Genomic DNA, 21,164 nt, shown 5'->3' with positions numbered 1-21,164 from the left:
GTTACACAAGTATATAATTACAATAACCCCCCCCCTCAAATCTTTGCACCTGATGAGTTAGTGAGTTAATGATGACGTCACCCTGCTGCTGCTCTATATAAGAACGGGAGACACAGCAGAGCCTCACCATTCTGGCGAATTGCCCGATGATGCTGGATGCAATTACCAGCGAAACGTCGTACTCAAATTGTAAATGTTGTGGTTTCACGCTTCAACACACCGGTGGGCTAAAGCAGTGAACTATTTGTCTTTTGTCAACGTGACACTTTTTTTACTGATTGGCCGTGTCGGGTGGTGGAGGGTTACGACACATTTATAAATAACGCGATCTAAACCCAAAAATCGTTGATTATGAATGGTTACACCAGCCCACAGGGGATTATTGTGTCTGTCCGTCGTGCAGGGAGGGGCTGAGTGGGGAGGGAGGGGCTGGGTAGGGTGGGGAGGGGCTGGGTGGGGCTGGTGGGGAGGGGCTGGGTGGGGAGGGGAGGGTGGGGCTGGGGAGGGTGGGGCTGGGTAGGAGGTGGGAGGGGTGGGGCTGGGTAGGGTGGGGAGGGGCTGGGTGGGAGGGGTGGGGCTGGGTAGGGAGGGTGGGGCTGGATAGGGTGGGGAGGGGCTGGGTGGGGAGGGTGGGGTGGGGCTGGGTAGGGTGGGGAGGGGCTGGGTGGGAGGTGGGAGGGGTGGGGCTGGGTAGGGTGGGGAGGGGCTGGTGGGAGGGGTGGGGCTGGGTAGGGTGGGGCTGGGTGGGGGGTAGGAGGGGTGGGGCTGGGTGGGGAGGGGCTGGTCACCCAGTGGTGCCCTTATAAAACGCAACGTTTAACCTACTCACGCCGGCTTGTGCCCGCCCTCACAGTCGGGCATATTTGCGGAATACACCACGCCGCCGTTGACCCTGGCCATTGACCGAGCAACCCAACGTTCCTACCAGCTCCCTCCGCAGGAATGTGTTCTAATTCTAATCATGTGTTCTTTACAATGTTTATTTTAAGGCCACGGTGTTGTCGACTAGTGCTGTGTTTACGGCGTGAACAGTAAATGGGTGGTATTTAAATGGGACGAGCTACGACTTAAAGATGCGTAAATTAATCGTGACAGTTGTAATTGCTGTCAAAATTAGAACACCTCAAAATAATTTTGTACGAACCGCTAATTATTAATTTGCATCTGATTTTATACATGTACCCAGTTAACATGGAACGTTGGTTGGCTCAACATAGCTGGGACGTTTACCGAGTTGCGGTGAATAACAGTCGTGGATATGCGGCTTGGTGTGGGTGATCATCCCAAGGTGTTAAAAAAAAATTTCGTTGTTAGATGCATGGCCATATGCAAAAGATTAATATTGGCAAAACAAAGTGCTGTTTTGTACAACAAAAAATAAGGGACAATTCGAAAACAAGATGTTGTGCAGTGCAGAATGGAGAGCATTATTGAAGGCAGGCCGGCATTGTGCAATGTAGTGTGCACTATCAATTGTCTTTATTATCCCTCTTCGTGTGCATCAGTGTTATGTTTTATTTCAAGGCCATGCTATTGACGAATGTGTAGGTTTTTTATTTTACTGCTAAGTGTGCTGTGATGCAGTTCCATGTCTGTGGGTCACAGATTGACTTGTGTGGTGCGCATCACTGCTGCAAAATATATTTTGTTGGCCATGGAAAAAAAAAACCCATGACGTTTCGATCACAACACAAGCAATCGAAACGTCGTGGTTTTTGTTTTTTATTTTATTACCGAAAGAACCAAAGAATAAGTCTACATTATAGACTGCCAATACGCTCACTCGGTTTAATAACCATTGCTACAATCTACATTATCGATTGCCAATACGCTCACCAAGCTTAAAACCCAGGCTACAATCTACATTATAGACTGCCAATGCGCTCACCAAGGTTAAGAACCAGGCTACAGTCTACATTATAGACTGCCAGTACACTTACTCCGATTAAGAACCAGGCTACAGTCTACATTAGTGTTTTTTGTTTATTATTTTTTTATTCACTTTTTCTATTTCGTGACTTTACCGAAAGAACCAAAGAATAAGTTTTCCTGCAGTCACTAAAGTTTAAAGTCAAAATTTTATCGCATACCTGTCACCCCATACGTCTGTAACGATGTTATTGGGCGAATGCACACCGTCTCTGGGGGATAGCTACTACTTACCGGTAGGGGGCAGTCGACGGGGTGAGCCAGGACCAGGGGAATTGGAATGATGTCACCCTTCCAGAACCTGGTGGAAGGTTCGGGAAGGGGAGCGTGGCTAAGGCGGAGCAAGCCACGGAGCAGGATAAAAGGCCGGACCCGGGAGGGTTTGGGGCAATTGTGCCAGCTGAAGAGAGAAGAGCCAGTGAAGACTGAAGACTGGCTAGCTATGATCCTGGGACTCCTCTGACCTGTTGTCCTTCTCAGGGCTGGGCAGAGCGAGCCAGTGGTACGACCCGGGAAGCCTTGGAGCCCGACGTCCTTATTAGGGCCGGGCCTGTGTGGCTGGCGGTCGAGACCTGTACTGTGACCAGGGTCAGGTCAGCTAGCCTCCCTTAGGAACCGCTTAGCCGGAGGAGCTGGGACCATAGCTGGAAGCTAGGGCGAGTTAGCCGAGGGAATATCTCCCCAGCTAATAGCGGGTGAAGGGGCCGTCATCCCTTCAAGTGTAAAGACTGTATTGTGTTAAGCTACGTCTTGTAATAAAGAAGCGTTGCCTCTACCAAGTGTCTACGCCGTCTTAAGAACCCACTACACGTCCACCTGTATTCTTGTACAGGGAAATCGAGTTTTCAGGTCGATGCGGCGTACAGCCGTTTAAATACGGGCATTTTTTTTTAATGTCTATTTGTGTTTCTCCCTTGTGATGGGACTTTGCAGGATAAACAATGAGATTTATAAGGGCATGGGGTGACAAATAAGGTCTCAATTGGTCTGTGATAAGGGGTTGACAGGTATGCAATCGAGCTCATGAGAGCATATAAGGACATGTGCAGGGCCATTAAGGAGTGGGGGTTAGAAAACAGCTGAACAGCAGACTGGCTTTGTTATGTGCAACAGAGTGCGAAAGAATAATCTGGCTTACACGATCAGAGCCAAAACAGTGTAATTAGTAGTGTCCAGAGAAAGCTCTGTGTGTGCTTGATTCAGTTAGTGTGCCGGAGTCAGATACGACAGCCCGTGTTGCGTTATCGTGCTGTTGAACTCGTAACATACAGTATTTAAAACTGAAAACGAGATTATGAGAGGGCTGTGTGGTTGCCACAAGATTGACGCATCACTATCTGGGGCGACACTTCACATGTTCTGAAATATGCAATGCGACAAGAAAAAAAACTCACATTGTAAGAATTCCTATGGAAATCTTACAGCTCAATTGTAAATTAGTGGCGACGGCTTTAGTCTACATAAAGTAGCTCAATTCAAAGAGTGTTCTAATATCAAGGGTAAATACTTCCATGAGCCCACTGGGTCTCTAGATTTTCGTGGGTTAAGATGATATGCTTGCAACCCACACCCCCTACATGTATTGCATTCTCTATAAATGTCATAACTAGCAAGAAAACACTCAAAATAATCACAAAAAATACACAGGCAAGTAAACCATTGTATCTGTATTTTGGTTTACTGCATTCGCTTATGCAAATACGAACAGATTCCCAAAATGTATGGGTTTATTTTTTGTTCCACATTATCTTAAATTTACAATTGTAGCAACATTCATTGAGAACGATTACATGACAATTCCAAGTTTGCAAAAATCTCAGGACCAAAATATATTTCTTAAAAAATTCAAAATAATACATAAAATCCGTGTAATGTACATAAAATGTAGTCATCATAAACACTCTTTGGCAATCCAGTGCCAGATGAAGGCCTCCCCATGAATAACACCGTATGGGGAGGCCTTCATTCAGCAGCAGATTGACAAAAGATTATTCACACAATTGTGCAAAAGATTAGCTTAAAACAATATATTCTTAAAAGCTTAACACGTAAACATAAAAAAACGGGCCTGTTATAATAGTATTGGAAAGGGGTTTCTGGCTTTTTTGGGAGCTGTGGGATTCATCCTTGGTTTGGCAAGGATGGATGATGCCGATTAGGTTACTGGCTGGTGGACTGGGTTGGCTATTTTGTCCTGTCGTCTCCTGATGCTCAGGTTTACGTTGACCGTTGTGACCCAGTGTGTCTGTACAGTTAATCGTTTATCCCTTCATTTGTGATGTTCTTGAAGTTATTTTTTTTCTTTTTTCCCATTCCTCTTTTCCCTTTTTGCCTCGATATTCTATTCTCTCATGGACGTTTTTCAAGCAACATTCTTTGATATTTATGGCATTTAAGCACTGAATAAATGAAAATCCTTCCTATTCAATATCGTATACACCAATACCACTGCACATTCACTTTATATCCGAGTTGTGGTCAGCTTACATTGATGTTTATTGATTTCAATATTTCACTTTATTTCAAAATTATTGGGCAGCTCCACAAAAACCACAGTATAAACTTAATGCAGTAATTTTTAGTCTGTCGATGGTCGGCGATGCGGCAATCGACTCATGTCGATGAGCTGTACATGATGCACTATTCAAAGTTGAATTTTTCGAAAACGGATTTTTTATGCTGTTTGGCGTTTTGACATCGCAGAGTAGCACTGATTTCGGATTTATTGGTACCCCAGTCGCGGAGTTAAGTACACCCCTGGAAAAAATAGTGTCCCAGAAATAAAATATTTAATTGCCTCGGCCATTTTGTATCATTCGGTACCCCGGGGTACCGCCATAAGGATAATTTAGTCCTGGTCAGGCCTGAATTACAGGAGCGAAATATTTAGTTTGACTTCATATTGCCCTTAGATCTTTACCTCTAAAAGCAGTTCAAAGCTTTTAAATATCGGTTGTCTGTTACAAAGACATACAATGGTGATTTTATAGAGCATGAAGGTAATTTAACTCCTACAGTCCAATACATACTGGTAGTGTTGACATGCATCCCAAAAATGTGTTTAATCAAGAAAACATTATTGTGTTGGCTCTTGTAATATTATTTGAATGGCCAGATAATTTTAAGCATTAAAAAAACGTATATGACAAACACTCACCTCGTAAAATAAACATGCCTTAATGTTTTGTTTAACGAGCAAAAGTATTCCATAATAATGGTAATATTTGATTACATTTAAGTAAGCATAATCATTTAGCTGTTTCACACTCATCTGTGTGGCAACTAAAATATTTTACAGGTGAATTTGGTAAAAAAAGTCACTAAGTTGAGCAAGAGCATCATCAATAACTGAGTGATAAAAAATGATTATCAAGGCTCCTAATACAGGATTAAAATTTGATCAATACTCAAACTACATATGGAAGTGATCTTAACTGACTTTTTAATTATAACATGTAAATATAATAAAGTATCAGAAACGTTTCCATTTTAGTACTTAGATTAACTGAAATGATGATTAAATGCTCAATTATAGACAAAACCACATTTTACTCAACTCACTCCAAAAGGTGCCTCTTGCTGGATATATTAGTCCTAAAAAGCAGCCTTTTTTAATCTAGGACGTGTAGTCAATGACATATTCCGGATACACCTGATCTTTCTCAAACACCACAAAGATATTGGGATTGACCTCGGTGTCTACACAGCTGTCGTAGAGAACTAACGACGATGACACCGATGATCCTACGGATGTTGAAACGGACGTTTTTAGCTCAGGAGGCCTCTGGTAGCTGGAATCGCCTCGAGTGTAGCGGCCCACCAGCACTCGTGCGAGAAACATAACCATTTTTACAGGCATGCTAGTTGGTACTGGGATGCTTACTAAGGGGCTTGCTGTCGAGTCATCTGAAATGGAAACCCCAAATACTTTTAAAATGGTAGAAAGAAAACCCTTTTCTGGCTCTTTCTTTGTCTGATTTGGCACCTGTACTTTTACCGGTGGCTGTGCTTTCTTGATGCTTGCAACAGCGTAGTGATGAGAATAAGAAGCATCACGTGCAAAATAACTTCCTGTAACAAGAAAAAAAACCCAATGAAGCATGTTGGCATGGGTTAGGTTTTTTGTTTAATTTGTATGTGATATTAAAAAAAGCAAAGAGTCACATTTGCAGACTGAAGTAGTACCTTTGCCGTAGGCTGTTCCATGGGTGCCACACAGTCGCCAGTCAAAGTTTTGCTGGCAGATGGCTGTCACCATTTCAGGGCTTGTGCCATGGAAGAGCTTGCGCTCCTCCAACTTAATCCCACCATTCTTCTTCCGCATCCACTCACGCTTCCTGATAGGCCAAAATCATACTAAATTAGTTTTCAATTATATTCATTAACATACTAAGATGTCTATATGTCAACAAGCATGAATTTTGAAGTTTGAGATGTTTTTATTTTTGGTTGCACTCTGGTCTTTTAGTTATTTTGCTTTTTTAAATACTTGAAAGCCTTTAACAACGTACCTCTGGAAAGCATCCCACAGCTCCAAGTTCTGAACTCTTTTTATGCTGATGATAGCAAAAGACTGGTCGACTGTGCTTCTGAACAATGATTCCACCTCCTTGTACTCTGCTGACAACTTCCCAACATGAACAAGCTACAAAAAAAGCGAAACATACAAACAGCGTAAGATAAAAAAAATACTTTTGGATTTAAGAATATATTGACAAACTCCTCATTGTTTCGCTCTATGTTATTAACACAAGTGACTTCCATTAAACATATACTGTGCACATACGTCTACACAGCAGATTCACATTTCACAACATTTGAGACAGTTCCCATTGGAAAGCAGTGGAATGAGAATGAATTACAGTACATATATTCTTTATCATCCAAGCAAGTGAACAAAATACCACGTTAGTACTTTCATTTAACTTTATGAAAATACATTTGAATATAATAATCCACTAAATCGAAGGAAGTCTTCCCATAAAATCTCAGTGATACCCATTTGTAATGAAATTATTAAAACAGTTATAGAATCAAAACGAAACCTTCATCACAAAAGTTATGCTTGGTTTCCTGAAGCAGCCATTGATATGGTCCTCAACATTTGAACCTGTTCTCTTTTAAATATTTTCATCAGGCTGACAAACACATCTTCATGGAAATACAATTCCATAGGTCTAAGTGTGGTATTCTGGATCTTAACGAGATGCTTGGCTGTGAGGAAGACCTGATTTTCCTCTGCTCACATCAGAAGCTCACATATCTCCCTCTACGTAGCACTTCGTGCCTTCTTTTAGCCCCCCCCCCTCCCGATACGTTCCATTCATTGGCTACCACATTCTGATAAGCTCCCCCCCCCCCTCTCCTCCCCCCTCAACTTGTATTTAAGAGCTTGCATCTTGAATCCCTGCCTCACTTGATGCAGCAAATCTGGCTGTGACGGTCCCACCTGATGACGGAGACTTGTGTTGCCTCCGAAACGTCGTGATTGTATTGTTTTATTTTTATTAATTTATTAATTTTAATTTCATTTTCATTTTATTTTTTATTAATTTATTAATTTTAATTTCATTTTTTACCTACGTGACTTTACCGAAAGAACTAAGAGTATGAATCCTTGCAGTCACGTAAGCTTCAAATCTAGAAATATCTCCCTCTCTAAAAGGCCGTGCCAAGGCAAACCATGATGCCTGAGAGCATCGCTACTGCCATGCTCTTGTCATAGCAAATCAGTACTCATGCGAAGGCCTCCAGAAGCACAAACCCTGCTGAGCCAGTATCTTATGCTGGCCCAAGCACGTGAAGAAGGAAAACATGCCAAACGTTGGCCAACATGGCACATTAAAATTGTGAGGCCTACCAGCGAAGATTAATAATACATTTATCTGAAGGAGCTACAGAAATGTCTGAGTAACAGGTCCCAGAAAATGTAAATACTAAAGTCGGAGCGGGCAGACGTAACAAGAGAAGCTGTGGTGCATGTGCAGAGCAGAGCGTGTTTGAATAGGGATTACTGGTGTGGGCCAGAGCGTGGAACGAGTTTAGATTTTGAGGAACATATCTTAACGTCTACAATCAGGACCCCCAGTGTAACTGTTGTGAACTCAATTTATATGGTGGGCCATTACGTGAATTGATTCATATCTTTCCTTCAAATGAGCAAAACATTCAGATGAACAATTCAAATATATCACACTACTAGCCTTTTGCCCGACCAAGGACGGGTGTATTGCAGTAAATCTGAAACTTGCAAGCGAAAAGCAGACCGCGACGTGATATTGCATTAATGCGTGTGCAATTTGTAAGGGCGCGGTGACACAGACCTATTAAATTTTAAGTTTATAATCTCTTGTTCATCATGACGTCCTTTTTACTTCTATGTCTCAGTAGCGTTATGGAGATCGCGTGACGTGAGGGTTCTGCCTTTGTAGTGAGGGTTGTAAGTTGACGCCAAGGAGGGGGGTGGAGGCGCCTCGCCCCCCCCCCATGTGGAGTGACGTCAGCCGCTAATTATTATTAATGGGGGGGGGGGGGTGTCCATTTGGAGGACGTCACCTTATAATGATTATTAATGAGGGGGGCTGTTCGAAATGGAGTGACGTCACCTGCTCATTATTATTAATGGGGGGGGGGGGTCCACGTGGAGGACATAACCTGTTCATGATTATTAATGAGGGGGGCTGGTTGACGTTGAATGACGTCACGAGCGTTGCACACAGACATTCTTGGCTCATTATAGTAGGTCATAATAATGGGGGGGGGGGGGTGTCCATTTGGAGGACGTCACCTGCTCCTGATTATTATTGAGGGGGGCTGGTCGATGTGGAGTGATGTCAAGAGCATTAAGGACAGACATTCCTGGGTGATTATAGTAGGTATAGCACTTACAGAGCATTGAAAAATGATTTTTTACATTGTACACTGCTTGGCATAAAAATTACCATATACAGATTATGACATGCTCTTTTCCCCTGTATATTAAAGGAAAAGTTAGAGGTGTATTTTATGATCTGGTATGTGGATGTGAACAAATTTGGATAACTTGTACGTATGTAGACCTTCTTTTGCACCGTACATAGCCAACCATGCTAATCGGAGCGGATCTTATAATCTGGGGAATAAGGTAGTAGTGTTTTTCAGTCCAAAAGCCACACATTACCGATGTGCTGATTTCGGAGAGAGAAGCGCTGTCCCAGTGGGTGGGAATATTGTCCACCCCAACACTGCGCAGATGTTTATACCTGATTGGGAAAAATTGTGCGCAGAACAGCAAAGAGCAAAAATTGTTTCAATGAAACTCATCAATATCCGATGAAAATATTGGCCATCCTATTATCTACTATTTTGTGCAATTGTAACATAGGATTTTAACTTTATTAGAAATATTAGTACGTAAAAAAATAACTCCAATGCAATATTGAAGTGATAATTTACCTTAATCCAATATAGCATTATGACATAACTTCAATTACTGGCGAAACGTCATACTCGCATTGTAAATGTTGTGGATTTGCTCTTCAACACACCGGTGTGCTGTACTAGTAACGAATTGGCATGTTCTGTTTACGTGAACAAACCTTACTAATTGGCTGTGTCGGGTGGTGGCAGGTTTAACGAGACATTTATATTTCCGTGATCTAATCCAAAAAAACCTATATTATGAACTTCAATTAAGTACACTCATTGATAAATCTACCGTATTTTCCCGCATATAGCCCGCATACGCATATAACCCGCAGACGCATATACCCCGCAAAAATAGCGTTTTGTGTAAAACAAATTTCAGATAGCCCGCACCTCCATATATCCCGCAGGGTCTTGTTTTGTTTGTAAAAAGTGGTATACCCCGCGGGTTATATGCGGGAAAACACGGTATATATAACATGTATAATTCTATCATAAAATAGCTCAACTCAGCCAAAATTATATGCAAGCCGCAGGGATTTTTTAAGATGTACAAATGAACCTTATGGCGGGACCCCGGGGACCCGAATAAACGGAAGTCAAAATCGTAATTAATTAATACAATTTGGCACATAAACTCTGCGACCCACCTGGCGCGGATCATTCTGTTGTCATGTCGTCCAAGCGCAGCGAGGACAAATGCGCAGAAGAGCTGAACAAGCGAATGCACTCCATGCTCGGGTATGGGCAGGATCATAAGTCTTATCCAAAGCGGCTCAAACTGCCTACACGACTTAAGTCCTTTATTTGTCATAACGGGATGCATAATACAGTGAAACTGCTCTCTTATCTTCATTATTATTTGTAACCTACAAATGTCTGCAGCCAGGATCAAGCAATGGCAATCATATTACCTGCAGATATTTAACAGATTACATGCATCGCACCATTAATTCCTCCTGTTTGATAATATTTCTCTTGTCCGTATGCATCTGTGCAGATAGGGTTTTTTTGCGGTTAAGCCATAGTCCCCACATACCGCTCGTATCAATGCGGATAAGAGGAGCGGCAACTCACTATTCTGTCGAGTAACATTGGTATAAACGACTGTTACAATATGATCAGCGCGTACTATTTTAAGTACTGTTTACAAAGTGTGTTCACAAATCTACACTGAGAAACACGATGATTGACTGAGGGGTGTAAATTATGTTTTCAATAGTGTATTTAAAGAGAGGTACTGCAGGTAAGTAGTTTTCAGTTTTAAAGGCATAGTTTAACAAGACAACACTTCAGTTTCCAGTTTCAATTTATTTGGTATAGTTCTGTGAGCCATTCGGCTCTTGAATCGGGTGCAACCGAAACAAACAAAAAACAAAAACATGAACAAGAAAACATCTTAAAGTGATTTTGCGCAAACAGAAAATTCCAGGAAAAAAACTGCCAAGTCTTCCAGAAAAAAATCACCGTACACCAACGCTGTGCAAACATCCCAGTGGGATGCAAGTCAAACACTTGCCACCATCCTTCAAACCCATTGGTGAAAAAGAGCAAAGTTTTTGTTTACATTATAATCTAATGTTTATGCAAGAGCCAGGGGCTTATGGGACCCCGGGGTCCCACCATAAGGTTCTAATATTCAAGTGTGTACTACTCTTTCTATCTCTTCCTACTCTATTTATCCCCATTTCCTTTCCTTACAATTGCTTCTTAACTGTTTCCTAAAGGGGTCCCTTTTTGTCTTAATATGTTTATTTCGGTCATATGGATGCAATATAACCTGGTGCTAATACTTTGCTGTATTTGTTTTTAAAATATAAATTAAATGTAAAGTATATACCGCTCTCTTGCTGCTTCCACATCACGTCTTGACACGAAGAGAGGCCTCCTCCTCACATCTCTCCTGGTACCCACCGTCATGTTTGTCTGCATCATTTCTGTCATGACAAACAACACTAAGGTCAAACGCATTGGATGAAAACACCTCCTAACCCTTGTACCCAAACTGTTTTACAACATTCAGGAAAGTTAATATGCTGGGACTGGTACAGTTCACTTAATCATTATTGAAAATAGAACGGCTGGAACAATATATGAACATGCCACTTGGGACATAAACACACAACAAACTTATATATTAACTAAATTACATCTTTCCAGGCAATCATTAAAGTACTAGCTTTTTTTGCCCGTCCAAGGACCGGTGTATATTGCAGTAAATCTGAAATATTCAATAGAAAAATTGTTCAGCTCATGATTATTAATGAGGGGGGGTTGCCCCATGTGGAGTGACGTCACCCACTCATGATTATTAATGAGGGGAGGGGTGCGGCATGTGAAGTGCGTGACCTTGTGCGTAAGTGTAACTTTCCACGCGGGAATGAATATTAATGAAGGGGGGGGGGGGTCTTTTGCAGTGACGTCAGGCACGGATGTAGCATTGTGCTGCGTAGATTTATTTTTTACCATCACTTTCTGTAAAGAAACGTCATATTTGAATCGACTTTTCTTCCTCTGCGTTAGTGCAAAAAATCCACCCACTCATGAATATTAATGGTGGGGGGGGACCTCATGTGGAGTGACGTTACGCGCGGGACAGACAGACATTTCTGGGTGATTATAGTATAGTAACAACAGCTTCCTATTTTCCACTATGCAAAATGAAAAAAGTTAATTCCCACATGACCTGTTGCACATATTGGTGCACACCAGAGGTGTGGACTCGAGTCATGTGACTTGGACTCGAGTCAGACTCGAGTCATGAATTTGATGACTTGCGACTCGACTTGGACTTGCATAACAATGACTTTGTCCCACCTATGAGATGTGGACTCGAGTCATGTGACTTGGACTCGAGTCAGACTCGAGTCATGAATTTGATGACTTGCGACTCGACTTGGACTTGCATAACAATGACTTTGTCCCACCTCTGGTGCACACAATAATATTTTCTTTGATATATTCCGCCAGCTTCCTGAATCAAATTATTATGAATCATATATTAGGCAGCCACTGGAATGATTTATAGATGTAGAAAAATGAGAATGTCACGTCATTATTAAAGGAATAACAGTGTATGCCAGTAGCAGGTTCAAAATATACTTTAAGATTTCCTTACAAAGCAATGACCAGTTTTTTGTAACCTTGCTTTCCAAGTTTCTGTTTAAATGATTACATCCTATTTTGTGGTCATTCAATACAATTTAGATCATATCCAAGATTTGTATTGAATCTGGAGCGAAATATAATTATTGTACTTATGTATCTTTCTCCTGGCGCTTGACATTTAAAATGCATTTGTGGTGATATTGTGCTTGAAAAATCAACAAACCTGTAAAGTTGATGTGGTACAAGAAATGCCCAGCTACAATCGTCAAACCTCCATTCTTGTCCTTTTCATAGGCCTTCTCCAGATCTCCCGATGAAACTTCAGATTTCGCCTTTTCATTTGTGGTGGCCTCCACATAGAGAAAATACAAAACTTTAAAACGCCAATGCAATACAAATGTGCATGGTTATGATGAACACAAATGTATGGAGAAAATATTTTTTTACATGCCCTAAAAAAAAACATTTAAACGGAGGCTACAATTAATTGCTTCCTTTACCACCCACTCACAATCTGAATTAAAATGACTCGACATATGTAAATGACTTCATCAGTGCCTTCAGGACCATCTTGCTATAGCAACCATGTCAGCAATTTGAAAATAAATAAGATGCAATTCCTACCGTCTCCCTTTGCGTTGTCTCCAATAGTCACTCATTAACTTTTGTGATTCGGCAGTGCGGCGGAGGTAACCGAGCTGCTAGTTCTCTCCTTTAAACATATTTGCCCTTAGTCCAGGTCAGGTCACACCCTTTAAAAAACTAATTTTCATTTAGCAAAAAGGGATTTATTTTTGCTTAATTTTGGTGTATTGCTTATCCTTGTACCACTTCTATATTTTGAGTTATAAGCTCTACATAATGCAGGTTGATGCTTGTTGTGACTTCAACTAGTTACTCATTGTCTCCTTTCATGATCTGCTATATTCTTTTTCCAAATTGCAGCTTACTGTCCTAAATGTGTTCGATGTTGTGTAATAGCACAGACAAGTGACTTTGCACACCTGTGATCCATACGTGATCCATTTCCCCACATCTTCTTGCCAGTACCATATCCATTTTGTGGTAAGCAGGAAGTTGTCTGGTTTGGTAACCGCATTTGCCGTGGAAAGGCGTCGCACTGCATTGTTATCCATAGTCATTCTTACAAAATCAACAGAATTCCAGCTGTTCCAGAAAAGCACACAGTACATGAGGTGGAGGTATTAATTTTCTTTGATGCATTTAGGACAACAATAAGCATTGCAATATAAGAGTACAATCATCACACTCACAACAGCATATTTACAACGGGTACATGAAGCATCACCTGACATTGGTAGGGTCACAGTACTGCTTTTCAATCGTCTCCATGTCGGGTATGTCTTCCCATATGCGAGCTAATTTGCCCCTCTTCTGCCATCGATATGGTAGCTTTGCATGGCTTTTAAGGCAACGCTCTGCATGGGTGAATGGATAGTTTGTGTATCACAGGTGGGAAGGTGACAAAAAAACACTTTAATTGCATGCATTGTTATTACTATTTTCAATGAAATAAAGCTTTGAGAAAATGATTTGCCATTTTAAAATAGATTTATTAATACATTGGACGATGAGTAATTTTAAATGTGTACCTTTAAAAACAATAAATAGTAATCAAAACAAACCTTTAAACTGGCACTCAGAAAGGAGGTGATATAGACAGATCTCTTCTTCATTGTCATTCTCCATTGCAGTGTCGCCATCACCATCACTGCCATGCTTAGGAGTGCCCACTGAAGGTGTGTAACCTGTTGCACCAGCTTGCTGCTTATCTGAAACAAAAGAGTTTAAATTGTCAGAAAGTTATCCCAGCTATCAGATGTGTTGAAAAATAACAATATAATTTATTTAAAAATATACAAGGTCATGTAACAAATATCTTATGTATCAACAATACCATACGGCAATCAGTGCTTTTACCTGTGCTGAGCGGTACTGGACGAACCACATGGCTTGGTGGTTGGGATCTTCCTCTCCCTCCATCTCTTCCCCTGGTTGGATCTTTGTCAAAATTGAATAGTTTGTCAAAATTGTATGTTTTATCAAAACTTTAGGGTTTTTTAAACTCAGTCTTTTCACTCAAATTGTCAGATTTCGTATTTTAAAAAGGGAACTGCTCCTTCTGGCAATGTGAATTTTCTCCTTCTTCCAGAGTAGTTTCAGCACCACGTCATTAGGTTAGGCAGCAAGCATGAACTTCTGCAGCAATAATTGCATATTTCGATCGTTCAAGTTATCATTGCATCGGCATTTAACCCCACATAAATAAAACTTTCAGAAAATGTATTACCATTTTCAAATAGCCAGTATTAATCAACTGGATGAATAATTTTAAATGTTGTGGTACTTTGACGTGTTCCTGTAAAAACAATAAATAGCAATCAAAACAAACCTTTTAAATGGCACTCAGAAAGGAGGTGATAATACAATAAATAGCAATCAAAACAAACCTTTTAAATGGTACTCAGAAAGGAGGTGATAAGACATTGTGTTCTTATTTTCCATTGCAGTATCACCATCACTCCCATGCGGAGCAATACCCATTGAAAGTGAGTAACCTGTTGCACCAGCTTGCTGATCATCTGAAACAAAATAATTTAAATAGTCAGGAAGGTATCCCAGCTATCAGATGTGTTGAAAAACAACAATGATTGATTGTATTGAAAAATATTCAAGGTCATATATCAAATGTCTCATGTACAAACAATACCATGTGACAATCAATGCTTTACCTGTGCTGAGCGGTACCGGGCGACCCACATAGCTTGGGGGTTGAGATCTTCCTCTTCCTCCATCTCTTCCTCCTCCTCTGCCCCTGGTTGGGTCTTTGTCAAAATTGTATGGTTTATCAAAACTGTAGGGTTTGTCAAACTCAAGTCTTTTCACTTAAATTGTCATATTTCGTATTTTCAAAAGGGAACTGCTCCTTGTGGCAATGTGAATTTGCTCCTTCTTCCAGAGCAGTTTTGGCATAATGGCATTATGTTAGTCAGTAAGCATGAACTTCTGCAGCAATATTTGCATTTTCGGATCGTTGACATTATGATTGCGTCAGCATTTGACCCCACATAAATAAAGCCTTGAGAAAATGTCTTACCATTTTAAAAATAGACAGTGTTAATAAACTGGATGATGCGTAATTTTCAATGTTGTGCTACTTTTATGCGTGACGTTAAAAACAACAGTAATCAAAACACACCTTTTAAATGGCACTCAGAAAGGAGGTGAAATAGAGAGCTATTGTCCTTGTCATTCTCCATTGCAGTATCACCATCACTGCCATGCTTAGGAGTGCCCACTGAAGGTGAGTAACCTGTTGCACCAGCTTGCTGCTCATCTGAAACAAAAGAGTTTAAATTGTCAGGAAGTTATCCCAGCTATCAGATGTGTTGAAAAACAACAATGACTTGTTGTATTTTAAAAATATTCAAGGTCATATAGCAATTGTCTCATGTACAAACAATACCATGTGACAATCAATTCTTTACCTGTGCTGGCCAGTACCGGACGACCCACATGGCTTGGAGGTTGAGATCTTCCTCTTCCTCTCCCTCTGCCTCTTCCTCTGCCTCTTCCTCTGCCCCTGGTTGGGTCTTTGTCAAAACTGAAGGGTTTGTCAAAACTGTAGGGTTTGACAGAACTGAAGGGTTTGTCAAAACTGAAGGGTTTGTCACTCAATTTGTCAAATTTCGTATTTACAGAAGTGGAACTGCTCCTTGTGGCAATGTGAATTTGCTCCTTCTTCCAGAGTAGTTTCAGCACCTCGTCATTAGGGTAGGCAGTAAGCATGAACTTCTGCAGCAATATTTGAATCTTTCGATCGTTCAAGTTATGATTGCGTCGGCAATTGTCCCCAAATTTACAACTGCCTAAAACAAACTGTTTGCACAGGTGCAGCCTTGTACATTTCTCGTTAAATTCACACTCATTACCTCCCGCAACCTTGTAGGTATTGCATATCTGTAAAAAAACACACGCATTTCTATTGTCACATTGTACCATGACAATTAAAATACAATACATGCATGTTAAATTTTGTTCCCTCTCCTACTGCAAATTGTGTTCACTGATGAAAGTTAGTTTCCCCCCTTGAGGAACACCTTCTAATGACCTGTACTGCGCACGGTATGGATGACAACTCTCATCCACAATTTCCATCAGCATTATCTCGTTATAAACGCAAATTAACAGTTTCAGTGTACCGTATTCTTACAACTGAATATATATTTATACAAATCACGTCACCGACACACCTGTGTAAAGAGCTATTCCATTACGAAATACCCAAAGTACGTGAGCAACACATTTTGACAAGAAACAACCACAAAATATACGAAGAAAATATCTAGACTGGGTTGTCAACAAACAAATCTCTGAAATACACCTCATTGCACTGCGGCAGTCACCTACAACAGTGTGGGGTGTTTTCGATTTAAAGCTTTCGTGACTGCAGGGATTCATCTTCTTGGTTCTTTTGGTAAAGTCACGGAGAAGGGAAATAATAAAAATAAAACATAATAAAATTCAATACTCACGACGTTTCGGCCACAACGCAAGCAGCCGTCCTCAGGTGAAGAACAGGTCTGTCGGAAAAATTCAGACGCTGTCTTTCCGACAGACCTGTTCTTCACCTGAGGACGGCTGCTTGCGTTGTGGCCGAAACGTCGTGAGAATTGAATTTTATTATGTTTTATTTTTATTATTTTACTATTTCCCTTCTACGTGACTTTACCGAAAGACCCAAGAAGAGTGTGGGGTGTGTATACGTGGTATGTAAAGTTATGGCCTCAATACACCCATTCGATTAGTCTCCCACCATATGCATGCGAACGGCTCACATTGCTGGAATTAATGTATTCAAGTGCATGTACACACCGTTTTGTCAATCCACTGCTGGATAGTGGCTTCTCTCACGCCTTATGGACTGTATCACGACCTATGTAACCATGCTTGTGCAACTCAAATATGTACTGTATAACGTCTGAAATAGAGCCTCGCAGATAATTGGGCACTTCCTGCTGAAATAAATAAAACTATCTTATTTCTTCACCACTCTGGTCAATGGCGGGGGGGGGGGGGGTGTCGAACATGGATTTGCTCACAACCAGGCCACAATTCGATTAGGGCAATTGATGAGGATGGGGAGGAATTTCCCTGGCTCTGCAAATTTTATCTCAGGGATTGAATTGGCAGTGCCAAAGTTGAGCCTGCTTCGTACTTGATTGGGAACCTGTTTGGAAATACCATGTCATTTGTCGGGTTGCAACTGGCTCCGTTGTGACCAGCAAATGGAAGTAGAGAGCATATGCATTCTTAAATATTTTTACGTGGTGGGTTTTCTCTGGATTTATCCCATAAGAAGCCAAACATTAGTGGAAATGGCTAGACATCCCAATGTAGCAGGGCCCTGCTATAAAGTCTTCAGACTGAATGGAGCTTCCCAAGTTAAAATGCATTTCCATTATTTCGAAGTGCATATGATACATTACGGCAATGCCATCTGTTATGTGCTCAATTATCATTTTCAGTTAGCGATCTATAATTGGAAAAAGGCCTTCTCACATGTTGGCCATCTAGACTGTCTGACCATACTTCACCACGTTCGTTTGTGTGGGCTGGTAAAACCCTGTCTATTTTATCTCACCACTGGAAATATGACAAATTGCTCCCTGTTCACGAAGCTACGTGCAGAGTGGTCACCCATCCAAGCACAACCCAAGCACTATCCAAGCTCAATCCTACTTAGCTTCTGAGACCTGACAAGATTGAGTGCACTCTGGGTAATTTAGTCAGAGGCTATGTATATACTTGTGTGTGTATGCAAGTACCATAGTACCCCCCCCCCCCCCCAAAAAAAGCGATACATTTTATTGTAAAGTCACACCCATATAGATCTGCAAGTGGAAAAATGCAGCTACAATACCTGAGGGAGGAGAGAAGGGTCATTTGGTAAGAGCAGCTTTTGAATATTGTCAAATGGAAGCCCCTCCACTTTGTTTTCATAACACAAGTCACGATTGTGTTCATCCCTGAAATCATGTGAAAATCTGCATCGAGGCCTACATGAGAATAAGGAAATAGAAAAAAAACACACATTTATACAACAGCCACTGTCACATTACTCTATTGTATAATTAAATTTACAACTTAACTTTTTATTAACCAAAAAATTAAGGAAAGGGTTGTATGTAATGTTTTATATAATTATGCATTGATGAAGATCATGCTTTATAACACTCATGGGCCCACGTAAATCAGGATTTACCTATTAAAGGTGAGACTCCTTCAAATTAAATGTCTACATAATGAAACCTTTGGGTTTAGGATCCATCAAGGCGTAACTCTTGAAATTGAAACCTCTGACAGTGAGAACGTTGGGGGTGAGATCACCTGAAGTCACGTGTGATTAGGTCAGGTCCGTTGTTGAGACCTCTGTCGGTGATATCTAACAAAGGTGATGCCACCGTAGGATCGAAAAACTAATCTGTGGAGGTGAGACTACTGGAGCTGAGACCCGTGTAGATAAGAAAAGGGCCCTGCTGTTGAGGCTTATGTGGGTGAGATGCAATGGCGGAGCCAGGATTTTCAGGTAGGGAGGGGCAACCCCTCCAGCAATGAAAAATGTTACAGTAGTTGTTAGTAAGGACTTGTCCCTTGCTTTTTATTCGAGGTGTGTGCGGCGATGGCGCAGCCATCGATCGAAGGTCGAATTCGAACCGCGTTGTGTGATCGGCATCGCGCTCGCTGAAGATGTTTGCCTTCAGGGAAGCCGTGTACTGTATACGCAACTGCGCACAATTCTGAGTCACTTAAAACTGCTTTGCCCGTACTTATCGCCAATTATGGACTCAGACTATTGTCCTATGATCTCATAGAGTCCCTGGCACAAAATAATATGCTACACAGTGGCATTGGGGGTCGCAAAATGCCGATTTATTACTAATAAACCCCAATGATCCGATCTAAATTAGGGATTTCATCTTCTCATAGAGTTCCTGACACAGTGGCATTGGGGGTCGCAAAATGCCGATTTATTACTAATAAACCCCAATGATCCGATCGAAATTAGGGATTTCGATTGGATCATTGGGGGGGGGGCACGTGCCACCCCACCCACCACTGGTTCCGCCAGTGGTGAGATGGCTTTTGGCAAGATCCCTTTGGGTTATACCTCTGGAGGCGAGAATCCTGGAGGCCAGTCCTCATAAAGTGTGGCCCCTGTTCGGAGGTCTCAGGAGGATGAGACTTTGATCAACGACGTCCCTGAAAGTGTGACCTCTGCAGGGAAGCCCAAAGTAGGCGAGGCACCCTATGGATGAGACATCTGGAGATAACCCCTGTGTTGGTGGGGTGGAGATCCTTGGAGGTGAGAACCCTGTGAATGAGATTTCTGGAAGTGTTACCCTGTGGAGATGAAACAGCTGTTTGTATGATATCTACAGGAAACCCTCGAATGTGAAATCCCTATGGATGAGACGTTTAGACGAGACGTCGAGAGCGGATACCCCTTGTTGACGAGATTCCTGGAGATGCCTCGGGCCGGCGTTAGGGTTTGCTTGGGTGGTATATACAGGTAGTCCCCGACTTACGACGGAGTCGTAACGTATCCCCATCGTAAGTCGGGGACTACCTATATCACCAATCACCGTGACCCACGCAATAACTCAACTGCCCCCCCCCCCCCAAATCCGAGCACCGCTAGATCCGGTCTTCGATAGAACCCACGTTGGGGAGGTTGAGACCTCTGGATAAACACGTCTAAGAGTAGAAACATGTTGATGAGCGCCGTGTAAGTGAGTTCAGACCACCCGAGATAGGGGGATGGGGGCCACATTACCCGAACTTGCAGTTGCCCAGCACGTAGGAGCGGCACATGTGCAGCTTCTGGCAGCTGTCCCCTTCGGGGCAGCCGGATGGATCCCGGTACTTGGCACAAAGACGCAGCGATGTCACGGCCAGCACCGTGGAGTTGGACCTCATCCCGGACGCTTCGATCCCGTTGCCCTCGACGAATGCGAACAGGTCGGGATTGTCGCGAAGCATCTGCAGAAGCTGCACAAGCTGCATGTCCAGCTCGCCGGCGAGCGATAAGGGGTGCATCTCACTGCCATTGTCGTGTAGGATGGTAAGCGCTCTCTCGAACGGCTTCCCGGCGCCGCTGAACATCTCTTCACGACGACGGCGGCGGCTGTGTTATTGAGAGACGCCCATCCGTCGAACGGCGACGTCCAGAAAACTAACTTTAAAAAGATAACAACCCACCCGAAACCATTCAGTCATTCGGGTTGTGTGCGGCGAACTTGGGCAAAACGATAGAGAGGGGAGTGGGGGACTGCCACCGGATAGCAAGCGACCGCGAACGCAAAACACAGAGAGAGAAAAAAAGGATAAAATGCTTCACAAACAACTCCCTCTGTTCCGCTTTGAAATTCCCAGCGCGCATACGCGCCGCGCCCGTCCGCCCCCACTGTGTGAGCCGTTACGTGGCCGCGGGTGGGCGCCGATGCTTATCCGCTGTACGGATTTAACTCGCGCTCCGTGTCATCATTTTTGGGAAATGCGCTGCGCGCTTCTCGTTGCAGTGGCACGGGCCACGTGCGATTGACATTTCGTGGGGGGTGGGCAAAACGTTTCAAAGATTAGTTGTAATACTCTTAGGTTTTTTCGGTAAAGTCACGTAGGTAACAATACATAATGAAAAA

The 21,164-nt window shown here is 42.2% G+C and overlaps 1 protein-coding gene across 1 annotated transcript; it reads right to left on the bottom strand.

Moving 5' to 3' along the window:
- Window positions 1–3,622: 3,622 nt before the first annotated feature.
- Window positions 3,623–20,869, bottom strand: LOC144933855 (protein mono-ADP-ribosyltransferase PARP12-like). Its single transcript, XM_078859068.1, has 16 exons — window positions 20,300–20,869; window positions 18,386–18,521; window positions 15,951–16,422; window positions 15,662–15,799; window positions 15,195–15,287; window positions 14,913–15,044; window positions 14,383–14,463; window positions 14,088–14,234; window positions 13,751–13,880; window positions 13,446–13,608; window positions 12,665–12,791; window positions 11,174–11,270; window positions 9,089–9,170; window positions 6,441–6,574; window positions 6,115–6,266; window positions 3,623–6,000 (listed from the first exon to the last, which is right to left on the bottom strand). Exons 1-16 carry the CDS (start codon window positions 20,626–20,628, stop codon window positions 5,546–5,548), a joined length of 2,868 nt encoding a protein of 955 aa, XP_078715194.1. The 5' UTR covers window positions 20,629–20,869; the 3' UTR covers window positions 3,623–5,545.
- Window positions 20,870–21,164: the final 295 nt, after the last annotated feature.

Source organism: Lampetra fluviatilis, chromosome 8, assembly GCF_964198595.1.
Source record: "Lampetra fluviatilis chromosome 8, kcLamFluv1.1, whole genome shotgun sequence".
Lineage (NCBI taxonomy): Eukaryota > Metazoa > Chordata > Hyperoartia > Petromyzontiformes > Petromyzontidae > Lampetra > Lampetra fluviatilis.
This window is presented reverse-complemented; position numbering and strand designations above follow the sequence as displayed.